Raw genomic sequence first — 20,450 nt, 5'->3', positions numbered from 1 at the left:
AATGCTTCACACAGTCGAGTAATCCAGCCGTACCAGGACATTTGGATCATTCTGTATAATATAAAGTTAGAAGTGAACCGTAATCATCTCATATCCCTAGAAAATAACTTTTCCAAACTCCTCTTAAGATCTTGGTCATACATTTAATGTAACAAAACTTCAAGATATAAAACACCAATCACAAATATGTTGTTATACAAAAATACACTCTCTTCGTAACATTACAAGATAAATCTAGATTTAAAATCTGTTGACGAAACAAAACAATCTTAACCTAATGTATTAATTTTTTCATAAAACATATCCATATGAGGGGCAACTATGCAAACTTTGAATAACTACTTCATTCGACTGAGTCCCGTTAAAGCTTTGCAAACATTTTGAGATTCTAGAATATTTTCTCTGGATGTAGATTCTCGTATGGATATATCTTATACCATATACTATACTAACTTCGAGGTTAACAATAAGTTAGAATTCAGGTATTTTTCACGCATAGATATGCCTTCGGTAGCTATTTTTTATAGAACTTGCTAGACACAAGCCGAAAACTGCTCCGACGATCTGAAAATAAAAAAAAGAGTTGAAATATTTGTCAAATGATGGTATTAATAATATTTATTGATACATCAATACTCTCAAAGTGTCTCATCTAAATCCATAAGAACTTTGTTTCAGTAGAGAGTTGTCGATAATGAATTGCTCGCTAGATTTGTAAGAGTTCTTGTGAACAAATCGAGAACCACTGATTTCCACGTCTTCAGAATTAACTTATTTGTCTGGCACCAAGAGAAAACTGTATTGAGGCCATTTTTAAATGCCATTACAAGTTGTTCTTCATTGATTAATAGTATTATTAATTAATAATAATGTTACTAATAATCTCTACGCACACAAATCAAAAGCATAGACTACGCTTGAAATCCGCTATGTGTTATTGTTCCATCAATTTATACTTCTGTGGCTTGGAACAAAATCAACAGATGCTAATTTGATGTTATTTTTTCTCTAATTTGGGTAAGCTCGACTGTATACCTTTGAATGAAATGGAAGGTTTTTCAAGTACATGTTAATTGAAGTAAAATCACTCACAGACTTTGTGGAGTGTTATTCTGCGGTAACTTAACTAGAATACATTTATTTAAAGTGTAAGTCTACTCACCTCAACGACAGCAATACCAATCGCGACACCACCAATGATTTTGGAGTATCTCTCCAGTTGCCTGACAAGTTCCTGAGCACAACCAACATCGTACGCGTTATTGTTCAGCGTGTTACATTCGACATGGATGTTCGGACAACAGCTATTCGGAATTGGCTTGCTGATGGAACTGTAATCGGAAGGTCCATTGACACCACAACATCTCAACTGAAAAGAGAGTGAAAGCATTAGAAAACGTTGGGCTTTCGCGGTCATAGTCTGCTATATCCCTATCATTTGTCATGTTTTGGGATCGTTATCTCATAATCAAAGTAGTGCTCATCCCTTTATGTTTTCATTTCCATGGAATTATTTTCCAGTAGCTCCACAACATTAACCTTTCTTAATTTTTCATCATTTCTAGAAACACGTGGATTCGTTTTCCGATGGCTTTCTAGACGATCTTTCCAAACTTTCGCTAATACAGGTGTCGGTTTCGAAGATTGATCAAACCACCGATCAAACACCTACATGAAAACTTGACAAGCAAACTTGGGTGTCACACCAACAGGTGGTGCTACTTACGTGGGTGATCCCAAAAGTAACCGGCTCGACCTAGAGATGGCGGTAGTTGTTCAAAAAGTATCACTGTATTAGAAAGTACACAATGTATTGAGTATATGTCAAGTTTGAAGCCGCTGCGTTGTTTACTATTACTTTGGCAGCCATCAATAGCGAAAGTTTACGGTGAATTTATGAAAATGGAGAAAATTGGTCATCGTTATGTGATACAAAACTTTAATTTGAAAGGCCTCAGCCCAACTGATATAAAAGCCAAACTGTATTCAACTCTGGGTGAGTCTGCTCCTTCATTAGCAACAGTGAAATATTGGGTAGCAGAATTTAGACGAGCTCGTACGAGCTGGTACTGATGATGAATAACAGCTCAAACTACTGTCTACAGGTGGCATGTTAATTGGAATCAAATTGTAAATGGTCGGTATATTACTTATCCATTTATCTTGTCTGTCTTGGCTGCAGTTTGAACAAACATCAACATTTTGTCGAAATTGTGAGTGATAATAATAATAATAATGATTAATTCTCCTCTGGTTTCACATTTTTGTACATACATATGACACAGTGCAGAAGATAGGCGTGGAAGGGGAATGAATGGGCAAACCTACAGTAGATCAAGTCTGTGTTCCGTCATTCATCATAATGAAATGTGTTTTGAATACGTTGAAGAATATTTATGGTACATCGGGCATTGCCTATTTCAGGTCCCGGGGTGTTTATTAAACATGCGGCAAAAATTCAAGGTGCTACTCCTTGGCCTATTCTAAGGATATTTTGTCTCATGATGATTTTTGAGCATTTAGGGCATACGGAGCAAAAAAAAATTTTGACAATAACAATTTATTACTGAAAATTACATGTAATGTTTCTTGATCTACAAGAACTGTTGAAAATGACTGCCCTCCGTTTGGATGCAAAAATCCAATCTTCTCCTCTTCGACTTCCGAACTCTTTCGAAAACACCAGGATCACTTATGAGACATACTATTCAAAGTGAATGTCTGCAGCCGTTTGTGGTAATCGGAATGTTGTTGATAGGTACCATCAGATGCTACAAATGCAATACGCATATATACAGACGGCTCAAAAACAAAAAAAGGCTCAGGATGTTGAGTGTACTCCATATCACTGAGCCTACGGATTAAGTGGGGAATGGGAAAAAATACCAGAGAGGTACCAACGGAATTGTTGAATTTTTTTACTGGCCGGCAGCCAGACGGTTCGACGTGGGTGCTTTATTCACTCACTCGAATTGACTGTCGAGTTGGTCGATGCTTCAAGCCCCAGTCTGAACGATCAATTTTCACTTGATATCGTACAACCCGTGTTATGAATCACACGTTGAAAGGTAGGACTTGGTTACTCCTAGCTCGTTCAAGCTTCGACTTCCTAGGGTTGTCTTTCGCAAGGGTGCGATAGCTGGTTAACGGAAAAACAGATTTTTTAAACAGACTACTTGGTAGGTCCAGTGCTGTACGCTACACTTCTATTTCGGCTACGTTGATGATTTTAAAACTACCGAAATTGTTATTGTCCAAGTTTTTCCGCTTCGCTTCGGTCTTCGAAACAAAGCTTCCTAACAAAAAATCATCAAAGGACAAAATATCCTTGGAATAGTACCAGAAGTAATTTTTTACGGCATGTTAGATAAACAGGCTTCATGATAATAGTTTAATATTAGTATCAGTACTAGTAATTGACGGTTGATTTATGTTAATCGATTTAGGGGTGTTTGTGACATTAAACATTTTTACTTATATCAGTTCGGACTTCCATTGCCTAATATAATATAGATGGACTTGAAATCCCTGAAAGAATCTTCGAAAATTTAAAAAGATCAGCTGAAAAAACAATTTCATCAAGCAGAAAACTGAAATTACAATGGAATATTATACAAGCAACAGCCAAAAAATTGAACTATTGACTAAAAATCATAGGTTCAATAACAAAGGTGCGCCGGGACCTAAACTAGACAATTCCCAGAATTTCCACCCCCTATATGCACTAATTGATTTGTTTCGACACCACTGGTTGAAGTGATAATTCTGCTGATGATACTGTCACTTTGAATAGTTTCTCCGTCTAGCGAAATACGATATCACTTATAAAACATTTCCGGTGTCATTGACTCCAATTTTGTGAATATGTCATCATATGGTACCTGCATCATGTCATGTGTTTTTGTGGCACCATATCTAAATAAATATTTATGCTACTGTATTGTATATACGAATCGATAGAGAATTTTCAAATCTATACATTGATAGTGTTAATTTTTTCAAAATATTTCGCTTCTTTACAGCATATTACTACATGATGATCTCTCACAAAAGATATTTCTGTCTGCTTAGAAAACTTAGATGAAGGTTAATGAATATTAAAGAATATATGAACTCGGTTGATTTAAATACCAGTAAATGATCGATGAAAATAGAATATTCTTATTATTGGAAATAAAATAAACGAATAGATGAACAAAAATATGTGATGGAATAGAAAAGTTCTCCTCAATTTTACTCAATATTACTCAAAATATCCATACATCATTTATTCTCCAATTTTTTTTTTCCAAAAATTTTTCAAATCCGTAGACATGATCAGTTTGCACTCTTCAAACATAAAAAAAAATACATAAAGAAATATTATCTTTCCTCGTGCAGAAATATGCACTACAAGCAGTTATGCTTAGGTTACGTACAGGATTATATTATCTGTAACAATATAAATTGTAAAAATGACAATCATGAAATTAATAAAGTTTGATTCAATTTCATGTCGTCGAGCGATTCTGGGTGAATTTTTTTCTACGAATTCAAATTGAACCGAAGCAACCGGGCCAAATCATCATAACAGAGTCGTGCTGTTACTGAATCGACACAATGTATCTAAAATTGCGCCAGCTGTAGCCGATACTGGTCAACAGAAGAGGTCGGATTGCCATATTTCCAAGCACTTTCCCACCGGTAAGACCTTGGCCAATCAGGACCAGGCAAAACGGCCTTCATTGACTTCATCGAAACCCTAGTACTTAATTTTTATGCTGACGAAGTTATTCGACATGTGTTAAGTTGGCAACAGCACTGATTCGAATTCACTGAGATATAACAGTTCAAAGTAGACTCAGAAAAACGGACAGAACTTTTGAAACGAACCCAATATCTACTAAGAAAAAATCGTGAAAAATACTTACAAATCTCTGTGCAACTTGCATCGTTTCGTTGGACTCTTGGTTTTTGTACATGTTATTGAATGTTGTTTCAACGCTTTGGTGGATAGTCTGTTCGAATTTGCCTTTGTCTTTGATTTGCAGGAATGCGTACACGCCTACGGCTACTTGAAGGATGAAAATGGTCAGAAGGACTATGGAATACTGAAAAAAAATCATTTATTTTGTTGGCGCATTTGTAAGTTGTCAAGTGGTTGCAACAAACTGATTTTGACTTTCTGAAATTTGATTTATTTCATTCACTACCAACCTGCATTGGGCGAATAGAAATCGATTAGTTTTACTGGGTTGAGCAATTAATTTTTTTCAGTCAGATGTCTGCAAAAAAACCTATCAAAGAAAGCGATGATAACTTAAATATGAACACTTTCAAGTTGATAAAGCTAACGTCAAAAAAAACTTTTTCAAATTATGTATAACAGATGAAAAAATTTATTTTGCGCCTCACGTGTGTCTTGAAAAACTCATTATAATTAATCGACCAGTTTGTCCTACATAACAGTTCAGTTAGTAAATTATATCAAGTGGTATTTGTCGAAAAAAAAAATCCATTTTCAATCGTATTTTTCGTTGAAAAATCTTCGTTTCATTATGTTTTTTGATTTTGTGACTCTCAGTGTAAGAGTTTTCAATTCAACCTTTCCAAAGAGATTCCTGAGTGAACGATTCGGAATATTCAAATTTCGAAATGTCATCACTATATAGTAACCTGAATATCTAATAAAGAGGATTTTCATAATAATAACACATTTTCTCAGTATGAAGGTAACCTTCAGTTTTTTACAAAAAATTGGAAACATTTTTGAAGTAAAATTCTGCAAATCAGTCTTTTCTGACGAACGATCAGGACGAAATTCATCAAACCAGTTTTTTCTAAGGAACTACCACGACCAAATTCTTAAAATCAGTCTTTTCAGAGGGAAGACCGGAACGAAATTTTGCAAATCACTTGTAAACGACCAGGATGAACATCATCAAACAAGTCTTCTGTGTGGGCCTGCCAGAACGAAATTCTGCAATCTGGTCTTTTCTGATGAAAAACTAGTACGAAATTTCACAAACGATACTTTTCTGAGGGACTACTAAGTCTAAATTCTGAAAACCAGTCTTTTCCGAGAAACGACCAGGACAAACTTCCGCAAAACAGTCTTCACTGAGGTAACATCGGTACAAAATTTTGCAAACCAGTTTTTCTAAGGAACGACCAGGGCAAAATTCTGCAAACCAGTCGTTTCTGAGAGACGGATCAGGACGAAATTTTGCAAACCAGTCTTTTGTGTGAGCCTACCAGGACGAAATTTTGCAAACCAGTCTTTTGTGTGGGCCTACCAGGACGAAATTCCGCTAATCAGTCTTTTCTGAAGGACGACAAGGACGAAATTCTGCAAATCAGTCTTTTCTGATGGACAATCAGGACGGAATTCATCATACTAGTCTTTTCTGAGCGACGACAAGGACGAAATTCTACAAACTAGTCTTTTGTGTGAGCCTACCAGGACGAAATTCTGCAAACCAGTCTTTTGTGTGGGCCTACCACGATGAAATTCTGCTAATAAGTCTTTTCTGAGAGACGACAAGGACAAAATTCTACAAACGTCTTTTGTGTGGGCCTACCAGGACGAAATTCTGCTAATCAGTCTTTTCTGAGGGATGAAAAGGACGAAATTCTGCAAACCAGTCTTTTGTGTGGGTCTACCAGGACGAAATTCCGCTAACCAGTCTTTTCTGAGAGACGACAAGAACGAAATTCTACAAACAAGTATTTTGAGTGAGCCTACTAAGACGAAATTCTGCAAACCAGTCTTTTTTGTGGGCCTACCAGGACGAAATTCTGCTATCAGTCTCTTCTGAGGGAGGAAAAGGACGAAATTCTGCAAACCAGTCTTTTTTGATATATGACAATAACGAAATTCTGCTAATCAGTCTTTTTTGAGGGACGACAAGGACGAAATTCTGCAAACCATTCTTTTCTGAGGGACGATCAGGACGATATTTTGCAAACAATTTTTTTTTTGAGGGACGACAAGGACGAAATTCCTCCAACTAGTCTTTTCTGAGGACCGATAATGACGAATTTCTGCAAACAAAACTTTGCTGGGAGACGATCAGGACGAATTTCTGCAAAACAAGTCTATTCTGAGGAACGACCAGGACAAAATTCTACAAACCAGTGTTTTTCGAGAGATGACCAGGACGAAATTCTGCAAACCAGTCTTCTGTGGGGGCCTACCAGGACGAAAATCTGCGAACCATTTTTTTTGAGGCACGACAAGGGCGTAATTCTGCGGACCAGTCTTGTTTGAGGGACGACAAGAACGTAATTCAGCCTACCAGTGTTTCCTGAGAAACAACCAGGACAAAATTTTGCCAGCCAGTCTTTTCTGAAGGACGACCAGGGCGAAATTCTTCAGACTTCTGTCAATAACAATTCTCTTCTGCTGTTAGGTCTATCTTATCCTCAGACATTTTCCACAATATCCTTCAAAGTGAGAGCTATTTGGTGAGGAATACCTTCACTCAATACAAATATTGTTATTACTCGTATTATAAACTTTGTCTTCGATAACTCACCGTCGTTAACATGCACGTGCTTTCTTTAACAGCTCCACAGCATCCTAAGAAGGCGGTGATGAAAACTATAGCACCGATGATGATGGAAAGAACAGGTGCAAGGCTGAATTCTTTGGGGAAGATACTAGATGCCTCTCCAACATTCAACTTTATCATTATACCAACTATCACCAGGGCCAAGCCAGCCAACTGAAATAAAAAAAGAGGTTGAACATATTATGAATGAGGTGAATATTTACAAAATTAAAGGCCACGACATTATCCGGATGTATGGCCCTTTGAACTGAGACTTTGTTTCGCCCAAGTACGTTTCTCCGAAAACTGTTTTTTATCATCAAAATTTCGGAATTGTTCAATTAAGTGAAGATTTCCAAAAAAAGTGCTAACTGTATAATTTTCGTGTGATCCACGTTCCTTGTTTGACATAGGTCAGAAAGAAACAACATTTAAAGCACGCATGAAGGAACATAGAGGCAGTTTTCAGAATAGAAAGTCGAGTGCAACGTTTCTCTCCGTATCGTATTGAACTGATCTCTTTGTAGAGAGACGTGAGTTCAATCATGAATACCAGCATGTCTTTTTGAAATGAAAACTGCTTTTGTTGTGTACCGATAATACGAACGAAAGATTTGAGATATGCACGTTCCGCTGATGTAGATAAAAACGCCACAAAACAACATTTTTCAATAAAATTCGAAACAAATATTTTCTTTCTGCTGGTTTTGCAGTCCATTGATTGAGTTTATTATTGTTGAATGGAGAAATAATCTGTTTTTCGAGTTTGTTATTCTGTGAACATTTACTCTGTTTATATTTATAAATAAAACGTTGTTTTGTGGAAAATGCCTGTCTACATTTATGCTTGGGCATTTCGGGAATATTTTGAACGAAGAATTTTTCGAGAACATTCTTCATTCGTACCAATCCTCAACTAGGCTTGCTTTAGATTTTTATTATATTCAAGCTATTCATATGTGGGATGGAAAAAATCTATAAAAAAATGAAATAGTTGCGTAGAACCATTATGGGAACCTTTTATATTATTCAGTACAATATTCGAGTATTACTTTTACTTTTTCATTTATTTTGATTGTTTTCACTCAATAACGATGTTGAAATAGGTAATATTCCAAAAGAACAACACATCAACCCAATTAGGCAATTATTGCAAACGAAAAATCTGATGCGTTTGTTACTGTTGAACCAATCTTCAGAAGAACCTTTAGAAAAACGGTCAAAAAACAGATATATGGCATTATACTCAACACTGATTTGATTGGAAGAAAGTAAATTTGAAATTTTTGCATAAAAGTTGAGAATCAGTTGGAAATGATGGATGATGTGATGAAAGTGGGTATTTCAGTCATTGCTAGGTTAGATTAGGTTAGAATATCAAACAACTAGTCAGGATGAGGTGAGGTTAGGATAGGTTAGGTTAAGTTAGGTCAGGTTAGGCTAGGTTAAGTTAAGTTTAGGTTACGTTAGGTTAGGTTGGGTTAGGTTAGGTTAAGTTAACTTAGGTTGGGTTAGGTAAGGTTAGGTTAGGTAAGGTTAGGTTATATAAAATAAGCGTTTAAAGGTGAGGTTAGATTAGCTAGTCGGTGTGAAACATACGTTCCTAGTCATATTCCACTACGAGTAGCTAACCTAACCTATCAAATGGATGGTTTGTAAACAATATATTTTTTATTTCAGTCGATAGTAGGTACAAAGAACATTTCTCGCATATAAATGAGCTAACTCCATTTTGCTGACCATAATTGTGAAGTTCAACACACTACATCTCGAACTACACTGTACTAAAAAATATGTTGATTAGGAAAATTGTGCTGAATTATTGAAACTGAGCACAAGTAGTATCAATAACTCAAAAGTCTCTTTGTCAAATTTAATGAAAGTATATAGGTGTGTTTATTAGCAGTACCAAGGGATTTCTTTTCATGAAATTTAATTACAGATAATAATTCCAGTGGTGACACAGGTGGTTACCTGATTGATATGTATGATGAAAATCATTGTAGGTGTTTGGAAATAAGTAAACATAATAATATTATTCATAGCTTGTTAAAGTGATATTTCAATCATTAGATTTATCTGACTACTACATAAGGACACATTGTAAAATTAATTGAGGACTAGTAGATGAGGCAATATCACGGTAAAATAATACAACAAGTAGGCTCTCTAACCCCGTGGTCCGCCCGAGTTGCCGAGGACCTGCAACCGCTCTTAGGATGAGATTCTGATCCAACGCGTTCCGTGCTGTAGTATCGAAGGATTCGACGGTACCACGGGCATCGGATCAGTTATAATAAACGGTCAGAAATTGATATTGTGTCGAAGGTGATTACTTGGTGATCAAAACACGTGTCGAGGTGTTAACATAACGGTTTGGTGTTGGGAAACAACTCAAGTAATATTTATTCTGTAACGTATTCAAAATCTTTCTCACAAGAACGCCTATTTTGTAGAGGAGTCAAGCCTCTCATGCACAGAATAACCTAGATCGAACAATGAAAGAAATCAGTTCTAATTTTTAGTGCATTTGTATAAAAGCTTCTCTTTAAAAATGTAATTTTAGAATATTCATGTCATTTTTGGGAAAGAAAGTTTTTGGCTTTCTACTACTCCATCTTGATTCAAAAAAGAAATGAGGGAATCTTCCAAAGGAAGGAAGGAAGTATTCAATTTGAAAATAAGTAACTCTATACATGGATGTGTAGATCATGCAAAGAAGAAACTTTCAGACACAAACTGAAAGAAAGTCCTCCTGAAACAGCTACTTTCATATAAATATTGAATTACACGAAAGAAAAAAATCCTTTCGAAACAAATACTTTTATATGAACACTAAATTATACAGAAGATACTTTTCTCTACTCAGTTTGTATTTCAAACATTCGTTGTGCAATAAAAATCAGATATCATTCACATGAGTTCTACTTTGAATGAATGGTAACAAATTGCACTTACATGGAACACTGTCATCCTCACTGGTATACATCGATGTTTCGCCTTAACATACTTGCCCTAAGGCTCTTCAGTACCAAATTGGATAACATTTCATTCATGAATTACGATTTTTTAATGTCACGGAATAAGCTTGATCTGCTTATGTCATCGATGACATCGTAATGACATTCATTCACTTATTTGATTTAATCCCAGCCAAGAGGAATCTTATTTGAATTTTCCCAAAAATTAATCACTCCTAAAAATATAACCCCTTCAATTCATTCATGTCATGTTCTCTAATATGGCCCAAATTTAGGTTAGGATTTCTTACTATGTATATTCTTACAAGATATAAATTTGCAGAACATTCAAACGAAAAAAGTGAAATTCTCGCTAGAAGCTTGAGCTGGGTTCGTAGAGGTGAAACGTATAAAAAAGCAGCAGGCGTGACTACACCAATTAAAATTAAATGAGGTATGACATCATACCTTCGTCAACATCTCTAGATGAAACAAGGTTAAATGGTTGTTCATTGCCGGTTCATTGAGAGATATTTTAAATTAGACTACCTATAATAAAATCAAATATTTCGGCAAATTCCGATCCTAGTCTACAGCCATAACAACAATTTCAGGAAGAAACTTTGGAAGAATCCTTCTGATAAATATACCAGAGCTTCGGTGTGAACTTTGAGTTGTTTCAAAAGTTTCGCTTGTTTTAATGTCATGTGTTGTAGTCATGTGTAGAGTCATATGTAGAGTCGACAATGCGATTACCTTTTCCCCACTCATGCCCTTTAACCCACCTCAGGATAATGTTATTATTTACCGAGGCTTTGGCTAAATCTTGGTGGCACTCTAGTACTGGCCCTGAGGTAACATGTTATCTGTTCAAGGCTAATAGTACTTGTCTGCTATCAGTGCAGTTTGTTATGTTTTTGGAAATTTCTTTCCTCTTCAAAATTGTCTCAGGAATACACTTGAATATTTTAACGTAAATATGTTACACCCTGTATACTCTTGATCTTCCCGACAATGGCGTTTTGTCTTTATTGTTGTAAATAAATTTGAAATTATTATTTGTTCTGAAAGCCACGTCCAGGTCTACCTTTTTCTAAAAAACCAGCGAGTTATTTGATGTTTTCACCAAAATATATCGCTGTCCTGATGACGCTCATAATAGTTTTTTTTAAGTCAATACCGCATGTCAGTTCCCAGCCTAAGCAGCGTAAAATATTTTAAGCTTATTTGAACAAATTGTTGAAAATAAAATACAGGTGATGCAAAATCGTCTTTGAATTATTTCTCTCATTCGTTTCTATACAAACACTGAAACTTCTTTAGTGAATGATATGTGTGCCTGATAACCTTTTTTTAAAATGTCCAGTTATCATCAATTAGTTCGCATGGTTAAATGGAACCCATTGTATAGAAATCGACAATAGAAATCGTTGGCAATTGAGATGTTGAATGGAAATGAGAGAAACTCAAATATCTAACAGTAGGTGTGTTCCTGAATTAACATATAATCGAATACAGAGTGTCTTTATAGTCTACTTGAATTCTGGTACTTACTCAACATTTTTTTCGTTTAGTTTGACTGACTACAGTGCTACAGTCAATCTCTGTACAATGAAGATGATATCCAAGTTTATGTATAATTAGAACCTAACTAAAAGAACAAAATGCATCCACACAGCTGAATAGTTACTGAGTGATGATACGAGTAATATTCGGAGTTGAAAATAGGTAAATAGTTACCTATTTCCAGTGTCTTTTACTACTGAATTGAAAATAAACAAAGAAAACACAAACAATTCGGAAAAAATGTATTTACTTTTCAACAAAATCTCTTTGCAGCTCTAGGTACTTCTACAACCGACGTTAAATAAGTTCGATACCGTTTTATAAAAAAAATCTAATGATGAAAGATCAGGTGATCGCGCTGGCCATTGCGATCTTCGTCTCCCTATCCACCGATTAGGAAATGTTGGATCGAGATATTGTCGGACATTAACTTGGTAATGTGATGGTTCTCCATCCTGCTGAAACCAAATCGTATCCACTGGAACTTGAGGGTTTCCTGGATCAGGATATAAATTTGCTAAACTTGGAACGACATCATTTTGAAGTAGTGCCCAAACTTTAACCTTTTGATGGTATTGCGTGTGTTCTTCTCTCATCCAGTGAGGATTTTCCGTTGACCAGTAGCGGCAATTTTGCCGATTAGCATAACGTCTTCTACCTGGATGATATTGTTATCCAACGTATCCATCATTCACCCACAAAAATGAGTTCTTCTATCGAAATCATCATCTATGTCTACTTGATTTGTGTGGGTTTTCCTCAAACCAAGCATCACATCCAATTTGAGTTCATCACTCATTGCATTAGCAGCTACTTTTTTCATCTGCCTCACATGACCAAGCTCGCGAAGCTGCTTCCCTATTTTGCTTATTGTTCCTTGAGATGTGGGCGGAAAATTAGGAAATTTCTCAAGAAATAGGCGAGCTACTTCCTGTTGTGTTCGGGTTTTATCTCCGTGATCGATCATTTGTAAAACTGTTATTTTATGCATTTCCGTTAATATAACCATTTGTCAGACTTGAAGTTAACGAACTCCAAATTGAAATACTGACTATTGTTGTGACATACAAAACAAGTTGGCAAGGCGTTTCAAACTAACTTTGCCACGGAAATTATTAACAGTTTTTTTAAAGGATACTATCTAAAGAGAACATTGCTATGGTTTCTGCTTACGTTCTTATTTTTCTTATCTTGTCTAATCTGCTGACCATTTTTATTAAAAGGAGTCAATACAATAATGCATATCAGAACAGGCAAATTCTAATTCTGTCAACCAAATGCGTGCGTTTTTATACAAGGGAATTTTAGTTAAATAAGTGAAATTCCACAAATTTCAGTGAACTTTCGACAAAACGTAAACGAAATGCCAGAACCGACTATAGAATTGAAATTCCAATCTACGATATAGTTAGTTGTACATTACTGGCGTACCCCTGATAAATAAACATGGTTGAAAAGTAATACCAACTGCCAGAACGTGACGCCTCGGAAAGTTCACGACATAGTTTCGAATCAAAGTAAATAAACATTAGTAATTTATAGGCATTGGTGCACTTGAGAGAAATATAGCCAATGCAAACAGTGTGCGACCTAGTTTGGAGGGCATAATGAAGTGAACTACATTCATGAGAGTGATAAAAAACATTTCAATTGGATGTGATAGATGTTTTGAGTTAATAGCTGAGAACTGATCTTTTTTTATTGGGTCGGAAGCCACAAAAAAAAGTTATGGATTTGTTTCGTTAGAATCAACAGCAAACATTAATAATTAACGTTTCAAAGGTTTTGTCCGTTTTAATGTAATGGATTTTTGTAGTTATATCTCTACATAAATATTTATTGGACTGTGTCTCGATATACAGGGTGTTACCTAACTGCGGTACGTAATTTCCTAGGGCCTAAGTAGGTTAAGGTTCTATAACTTTTATCCTTTTCTCTTCGAACTGGGTAGACTTTCTTCAAAGCTTGACTGTATAACTTTTTTGATAATAAATAATGTATTAGACTACTATCGTAATCATTGTTGACGGCTATTTGTTTTATTATTTATTCATTTATTTATTTATTCATTCTCATACAGGTGTAACCTAATTACATGAGACAATCGTTATAGATGTATTGTAAATTCATAGCCAGTATTCAATAAAAGAAGCTAAAGCTATACCTATGTACCTAATAAAAAAAATAAAAAAGTAACAAATTCAAAAATATGACAGGAAAGGTATTGATTGACACTCAATATATAATTTTTTAAACCAGTAAAAAATTCTCTAGGGGGTTGGACAAAGCTGAGTTCGGACATTAATAGTGTATTATTTGTGACTATCAGCATCGTTACGATTGGGGTGCCTTGAGTCGTGGTGACTAATGGAATTTCTAAAAAAGGGGTTGATCTTATAATTTTGATAGGGTTTCTTCGGTTCATTAAACTACGTAACTTGGGCCAGTTGGGATAATTATTATGAATTTTGTAACATATTGCGATTATTATGTATAACCTTCTTTTCTAAACTCGAGATTTCAAATTATTTCCTGAGATCATTAGTTCTCACAGTATCATAATCTGGGTAGACTCCATATTTCTCAGAATATAAATGCCGCAGTAATCTATTTTGAATTTTTTCCAAATTATTTTTATATATAAAATGATACGGGTGCCAAACGGCTGCACAATATTCGAGTTTGGGTCTCACCAGAGCGTTATATGTATATTCTAATGACTGTTTGGTAATTTCTAAAATGTTTACTTTGCCTCAAAAAAAACCCAAACTCCGTAAGCCCTGAGAGACTACTATTTCAATGTGATTTTTGAATGACAGGGTTGAGTCATATCGTACCCCCAAATATATTACATTACTTACTCGTGCCAACGTGATATTTTCGATTTCATATGCATACTCTATTTTATCACTCTTTCTTGTGCAAGTCGTTACAATACATTTTGACGTATCAAATGGTAACTTATTTTTCACACTCCATTGATGAACATTTTCAATATCCATTTGCAGCTTACTACAATTTTGAACACAATCTATTTTTCTATAAAATTCAAGGTCATCGGCAAAGAATATTTGATTTCAGTTCAGTTCTTTATTGAAATTCGCCTCTGACGAGAGCATATTTGTTAGTTTGTGGAAACTACAGCTTACAAACTACACTTAAACGATTTGATCTCCACTAACTTAGTTAGTTAGTGTTAGTTAGTGGAGATCAAATCGTTTAAGTGTAGTTTGTGAAATTACTATGGATCTTCATCAAGTAACGGCCGAATCAATCAGAAAACTACAGCTTATTTCAGACAACCAAAGGGATTTCCTTCTACGTAATCCGATTTGATATTCATCACTTCCCATTTCTGTACCACAACCACAGTCAAAAAGTCAATCAAAGTCAAAAAGGACTTTGATTAAATTACATCAGGGTCTAAATATATTATCAGACGTCACTAGTCATTACTATTTAATGACCCTGTATTATGACACGTCTCGATGTTTGTTGAGCTGTAAATGGGAATGTGACTACAAATTAGTAACATGCAATGAAATTTTGTCATCATTGCCAATTTCATTCTAACATTCATCTCTATGTTAATTAGCTTGAAAAAACTTGAAAATAAAAGCAAACGAACATTACACAAAAAATATATAAACAACAATATAACTGGCCTTCGAACTGGCGAACTTTGTCTCACTTGACATTATTACATCCAGTTCGAAGACATTCATCTTCTTGGAGAAAACCCTTGCCTGGATTTTCGTAGTATTGAAAGAAACCTATTTACTTCCACCCCAATTCTAAATCACTTCTGGTTCCTTCTGGTATCTGTAGAGTGGGAGGGTGAGTGTAGACTCACCTTCCCGCTCTACAGATATCAGACTTCATAAGCTATCTGCTAATTCATTCATCATTTTTCCATGAATTAATAATAATTGTAGCAGTGACTGGAGCAATATGATAAAAATAGTTTTTTCATAGTTTAACTTTCACCATCGATGGTGTTATTACGAAACTTATTGAAATAATTTTTATACCGAAAAAATGCTCAGAACGTTTGTTGTTTCCGCATAACCACCATTCACACTTGCTTATGTAAGTATAAACTACTTTCTGTTTCACTCCTTATGATTGTATAAGTTCTGTTCAAGTGAAGTCACGTATTTGGGAATAAAAAAGGATATATAAGTGTAATCGGTGCATATTTGTTTATCCTTAAGAGATAATATCGATAATATAAGAATCATAGCAACAGCATTTACATTACAAAATGAACCATCATCTACTATGATTTAGCCTGGTTTGGTGATCGAAAATATTTTTAAATGCGGTTTTTTCGATTGGTTGGGAAAGGGATCAATAAATACTCGTAGATAAACAATTTAGTTTTATGCCAACGTTTCGGACTTCATTAAATCCATCATCAGGGTTCAAACATTAGTTATCCATGTCAAAAAAACGTTTAAAATATAAGTGTCAGACAATCCCTTTCCCAACCAATCGAAAAAACCGCATTTACTACGTTTTGTTTTTTTCAAAAGTGAGCTTGATATGTTTTTAAACTGATTAACAATGACTTCGAAATTTTTTCGGAGAATCCCACATAATAGATGCTTGCAAAATTATTTGTGTTCAGAATTACTAGTAATAAACCTTAAAAACCCAACTCAAACTTTCAATTATTGAATAAATATTCGTCAAATTTTTGAGTTTGGAGAAGTCTTTCTTTTATAAATGAAGGAATGAATCTCTAGAGAATTATCCATTCACAAAACCCACAATTTTAGTCTTTGTTTTGGAATTGAGGGGATCAACAGAAAGCAAAATGTTTGATCACCTTCCTGTTAACAAATTGATGTTATATTCAGTACACATATTTAGTTTTGATGATAATTCAATATAATAAATTATGTATTATTGTAAATCCAAGATGGCTGCCGCTACAGAATGGCGGATTACATATTTTTTCACTACTACGTCAATATGGGTATCAAATGACAGGACTCGACTACTACTATAATAGTGTCATCTCCAGGTCAATTTATCATACAGATATCAAGGAAAAGATGACAAATTTCGACCCCTACCAAGGTTAAAGTTTTATTTGTTTCCTACAACAACAAGACAGCTCATAAAACATTAATTCCCAACATTCTGAGGTGATTCAGTGAACTTGAGAAAGGAACTACCGGCGTATACAATTTAAATTCAAACAATGACAAAGGTATCGCGGTAATGTCACCATTACAAGACATCATAGAAACTCAACCTTCATCGACTTATTATGACACGCGAGAAAAAACACGTGAGTCAACTGGGCCTGTTGAGCATGCTAATGGGTGGATTGTACCATGAAAATGGCCATAGTCGTTGAAGGTACTTGGTTGAAGGTCGATATTGAATATTTTATGCAGTTTTGTTTGTAGTGACAAATTCAATCGAAAGTAAGCCTGTTTATCAAACTGCATATAATTCACAAGATGTTCGTCACTGAGGATGATAATGTTTCATGTAAATGAAGGTGTATTATTCAGGTACTCCCTTTCAAATTTTCAGTTTTCGACAATGACCATTTAGGTGGTAATAGCGAACCGAAAATAATTAAAATGCAAAGAAAAGAGGCTCTGAAGTATAATAAACTCAGGTATCCATCTCTTTACAACATAAAGACTCTTTTTATTTCATGGAAATCGAAAAATTTGGAGATTGATCTATGGAGAGTGATGAAGGTCCTAATCCACACCCTTCTACGTAATAATCTCTGGTGGAAAAATAGTAAATAATGGGTATAACAGGTAGTCACTTTTATATAAATATGATGTAGGAGATAATAACAATGGAATTAATTTATGACTGTCATCTTCATTTGACGATCATTACCCAGATGTATCTAGTTCTTGAGTTGTAAGTTTTAGTTTTTAATAATAATACAATTATTGTACAAAAGTAACAAACCGGTAACAATTGAAATTTTTTCGTTAAGATGAAACCCAATGGTCAATGGGCATCTGGTACAGACTTAGATTTCGCGTCTTAGTCCAGTCATCTTTGTAAGTTCATCTCCGAATTTGAGATACCCAGCTATAAACTCGTATAAACTTATATTTTGACATCCAAAAAGTTGTCTCGAAATCTGCATGTAGTAGAGTGTACGCGACTATTAAAATCTGAGGTCAAAAGTGCCAAAAACGCTTTTTTACAATTTTTTTTTTGTAAATAGTTTATTCTGATAATAATTATGTTAATGAGATAAACTTATGAAATTATCATATTGCCACCGATTCCTGATAAGTGTACAAAGTTTGAAATACATCTGTCCGTGTTAGAAAAGGAAGAAAGAAATTTTCAAATAATGTTTTCATTAAAAAACGAATATGTTTATTACCCACGTCGGAATTTACTATCCTGGTCTCCAAGCTCTTCATAAATATGTCTGCTAAAAGTGGACCAATTTATAAAATTTGTTGTTGAACTGTAAGAAATCCTGATTTAGGCATACATCGAAAGCTGTCGAAATGAAAAAAACGCAAAAACATCGATAAAAAGCACTACATATTTCGCCCTGGTTTGAGGTATACAAAACCAAATGTGAGTGCATTCATTGCGCTTTTTCATCGCTCTACTCCAATAACGGTTGATTTTACAGAAACATGTAGAAGATATTTTTTGTAGATAATTTCACGACGAACAATTTTTATAATGACCTCCATTGACCTCCCGGTAATAGATCGCGAGATATTTGCGAAAAACTGATTTTCGTGACTTTCGACCTTCATAACTTTTTTAACCGACACGATATTACTATAGACTTTTCACATCTCTATTACAACGCCGTAACAAAGGTGTATACGAAAATTCAGCTCACTAGGAATTTTTCCGCAGATTGAACCTAAATTGACTGGATTATCAGTGCTAGTTCTTTACGAAGGCCCTGTATACACTCTTCTCTCCGCTCAACAATCAAGAAAACTCGATAAACAATCCTAAATTGTAAGAGTGACCTCACATCTTATTCGGATAATTTTAAACAAGCGGCCTCCCACATTAGGCAGAACGGTTTCGGATTACTACACCTGTTGCTCGAATGGCCTGGGGGCTAATGTAAACAATTCGAGGAACGTAAACAATGAATTCTACTCACCGCGAATATTAAATTCGCCAGGAAAACCAGATATTTCACTATCCCAGTGGCACAGCCCATTTTGACACAGTTTACTCACACTCAACTGTAAACAAGGCACAGAAATCGGACGCGTACTTCCTCCTTCGTTGACGAACAAACACTGTTTGGCTAGTGTACGGTTTGTATTCGAAAACCGACTATTTTCGTTCTGTACACAATACTAGATGTCTAACAATCTCAATGGCGCTGGTCTGGAACTCACTTCGCTACGTGCTTTCGCTTCAAACTGACCCGAACTCGATTGGCCGTGGCTGACTATCGCTCTAATGTTGTTATAGTCCAGTCAAAATTCACTTTTTCACTTACAATGATTCGTATACACCTGAAAATCAACAAAGGCCTCAGTTACCCTCTTATGAATACAACATCGAAAGTCCCTGAAGATCCTTAGGGCGTCGAACAATTTATTCAAGGTCGAAGGTAAAAATATCGTTTTCTTGCTTTTTCCTCATTGACGGTATTATTGAAAATAGTAACCCAACAGCTGCAATGGAGACACACCTGAATCTACCTCCGGTTCACTTTGTGATAATGGGGGAGGTCAGGATGGGCCAGTTCAGACTGGAGAACTCACCGAACTACAAAAGACTGGACGAAACAGAAATTTCGGAACAAGTGGTGGAGGACATATTGAATATGTGGCACATGACACCGAAGTACACCTTTAACACAAGCTTCACGACCAAAATCATAAGCCGTGAAGAGTGAAAGACCGTTAGTCATCCCGAAAACATGTTTGGAAAAAACATCTGGTATACAGATGGATCGAAGACCAAACATGGAACGGAAGCTGGATAGAAATTTAAACTACAGTCATCCGCTAGGACTATACACATCCGTCTTCCAGGCGGAAGTGTATGCTATCTTGCAGTGTCCAGGGTACCTTCAGTAGGAAACCGCCCGAGAAAAGAACCGAAGAACTACTTCAATATAGTAGGGATCGACTCAGAATAATTACAGAGTTACTACCCGGTCATTGTCCGCTTAGAGGACACCTGAATAAAATGGTGCTGTACAATGGAGACCTCGGCTGCAGATTATGCAACGAAGGGATAGAAACAGCTCTACATATCTTAAGCGAATGTGAGGCACTGAATCACAGGAGGCAGGCGATATATGGACGTACAAAATTACGTCCAGAAGAATATGACTGACATCCAACACGGAACCTGTACAAACTAGTACAGGGAACGAGACTGATGGAATGGGTGTCAT

General features: G+C 35.5%; 1 protein-coding gene across 1 annotated transcript; it reads right to left on the bottom strand.

Moving 5' to 3' along the window:
- Positions 1-123: 123 nt before the first annotated feature.
- Positions 124-19,470, bottom strand: LOC111501950 (CD63 antigen). Its single transcript, XM_023155885.2, has 5 exons — positions 19,194-19,470; positions 7,518-7,706; positions 4,911-5,090; positions 1,163-1,369; positions 124-564 (listed from the first exon to the last, which is right to left on the bottom strand). The coding sequence occupies exons 1-5, from the start codon at positions 19,251-19,253 to the stop codon at positions 490-492; spliced, it is 711 nt and encodes a 236-aa protein (XP_023011653.2). The 5' UTR covers positions 19,254-19,470; the 3' UTR covers positions 124-489.
- Between the last annotated feature and the right edge of the window lie 980 nt (positions 19,471-20,450).

Source organism: Leptinotarsa decemlineata, unplaced genomic scaffold (assembly GCF_025532065.1).
Source record: "Leptinotarsa decemlineata unplaced genomic scaffold, Ldec_3_MD MMD2_P_RNA_scaffold_12, whole genome shotgun sequence".
In the NCBI taxonomy this organism is placed as follows: Eukaryota; Metazoa; Arthropoda; class Insecta; order Coleoptera; family Chrysomelidae; genus Leptinotarsa; species Leptinotarsa decemlineata.
The sequence above is the reverse complement of the archived record's forward strand: the minus strand, read 5'-3'. Positions and strand labels throughout refer to the sequence as shown.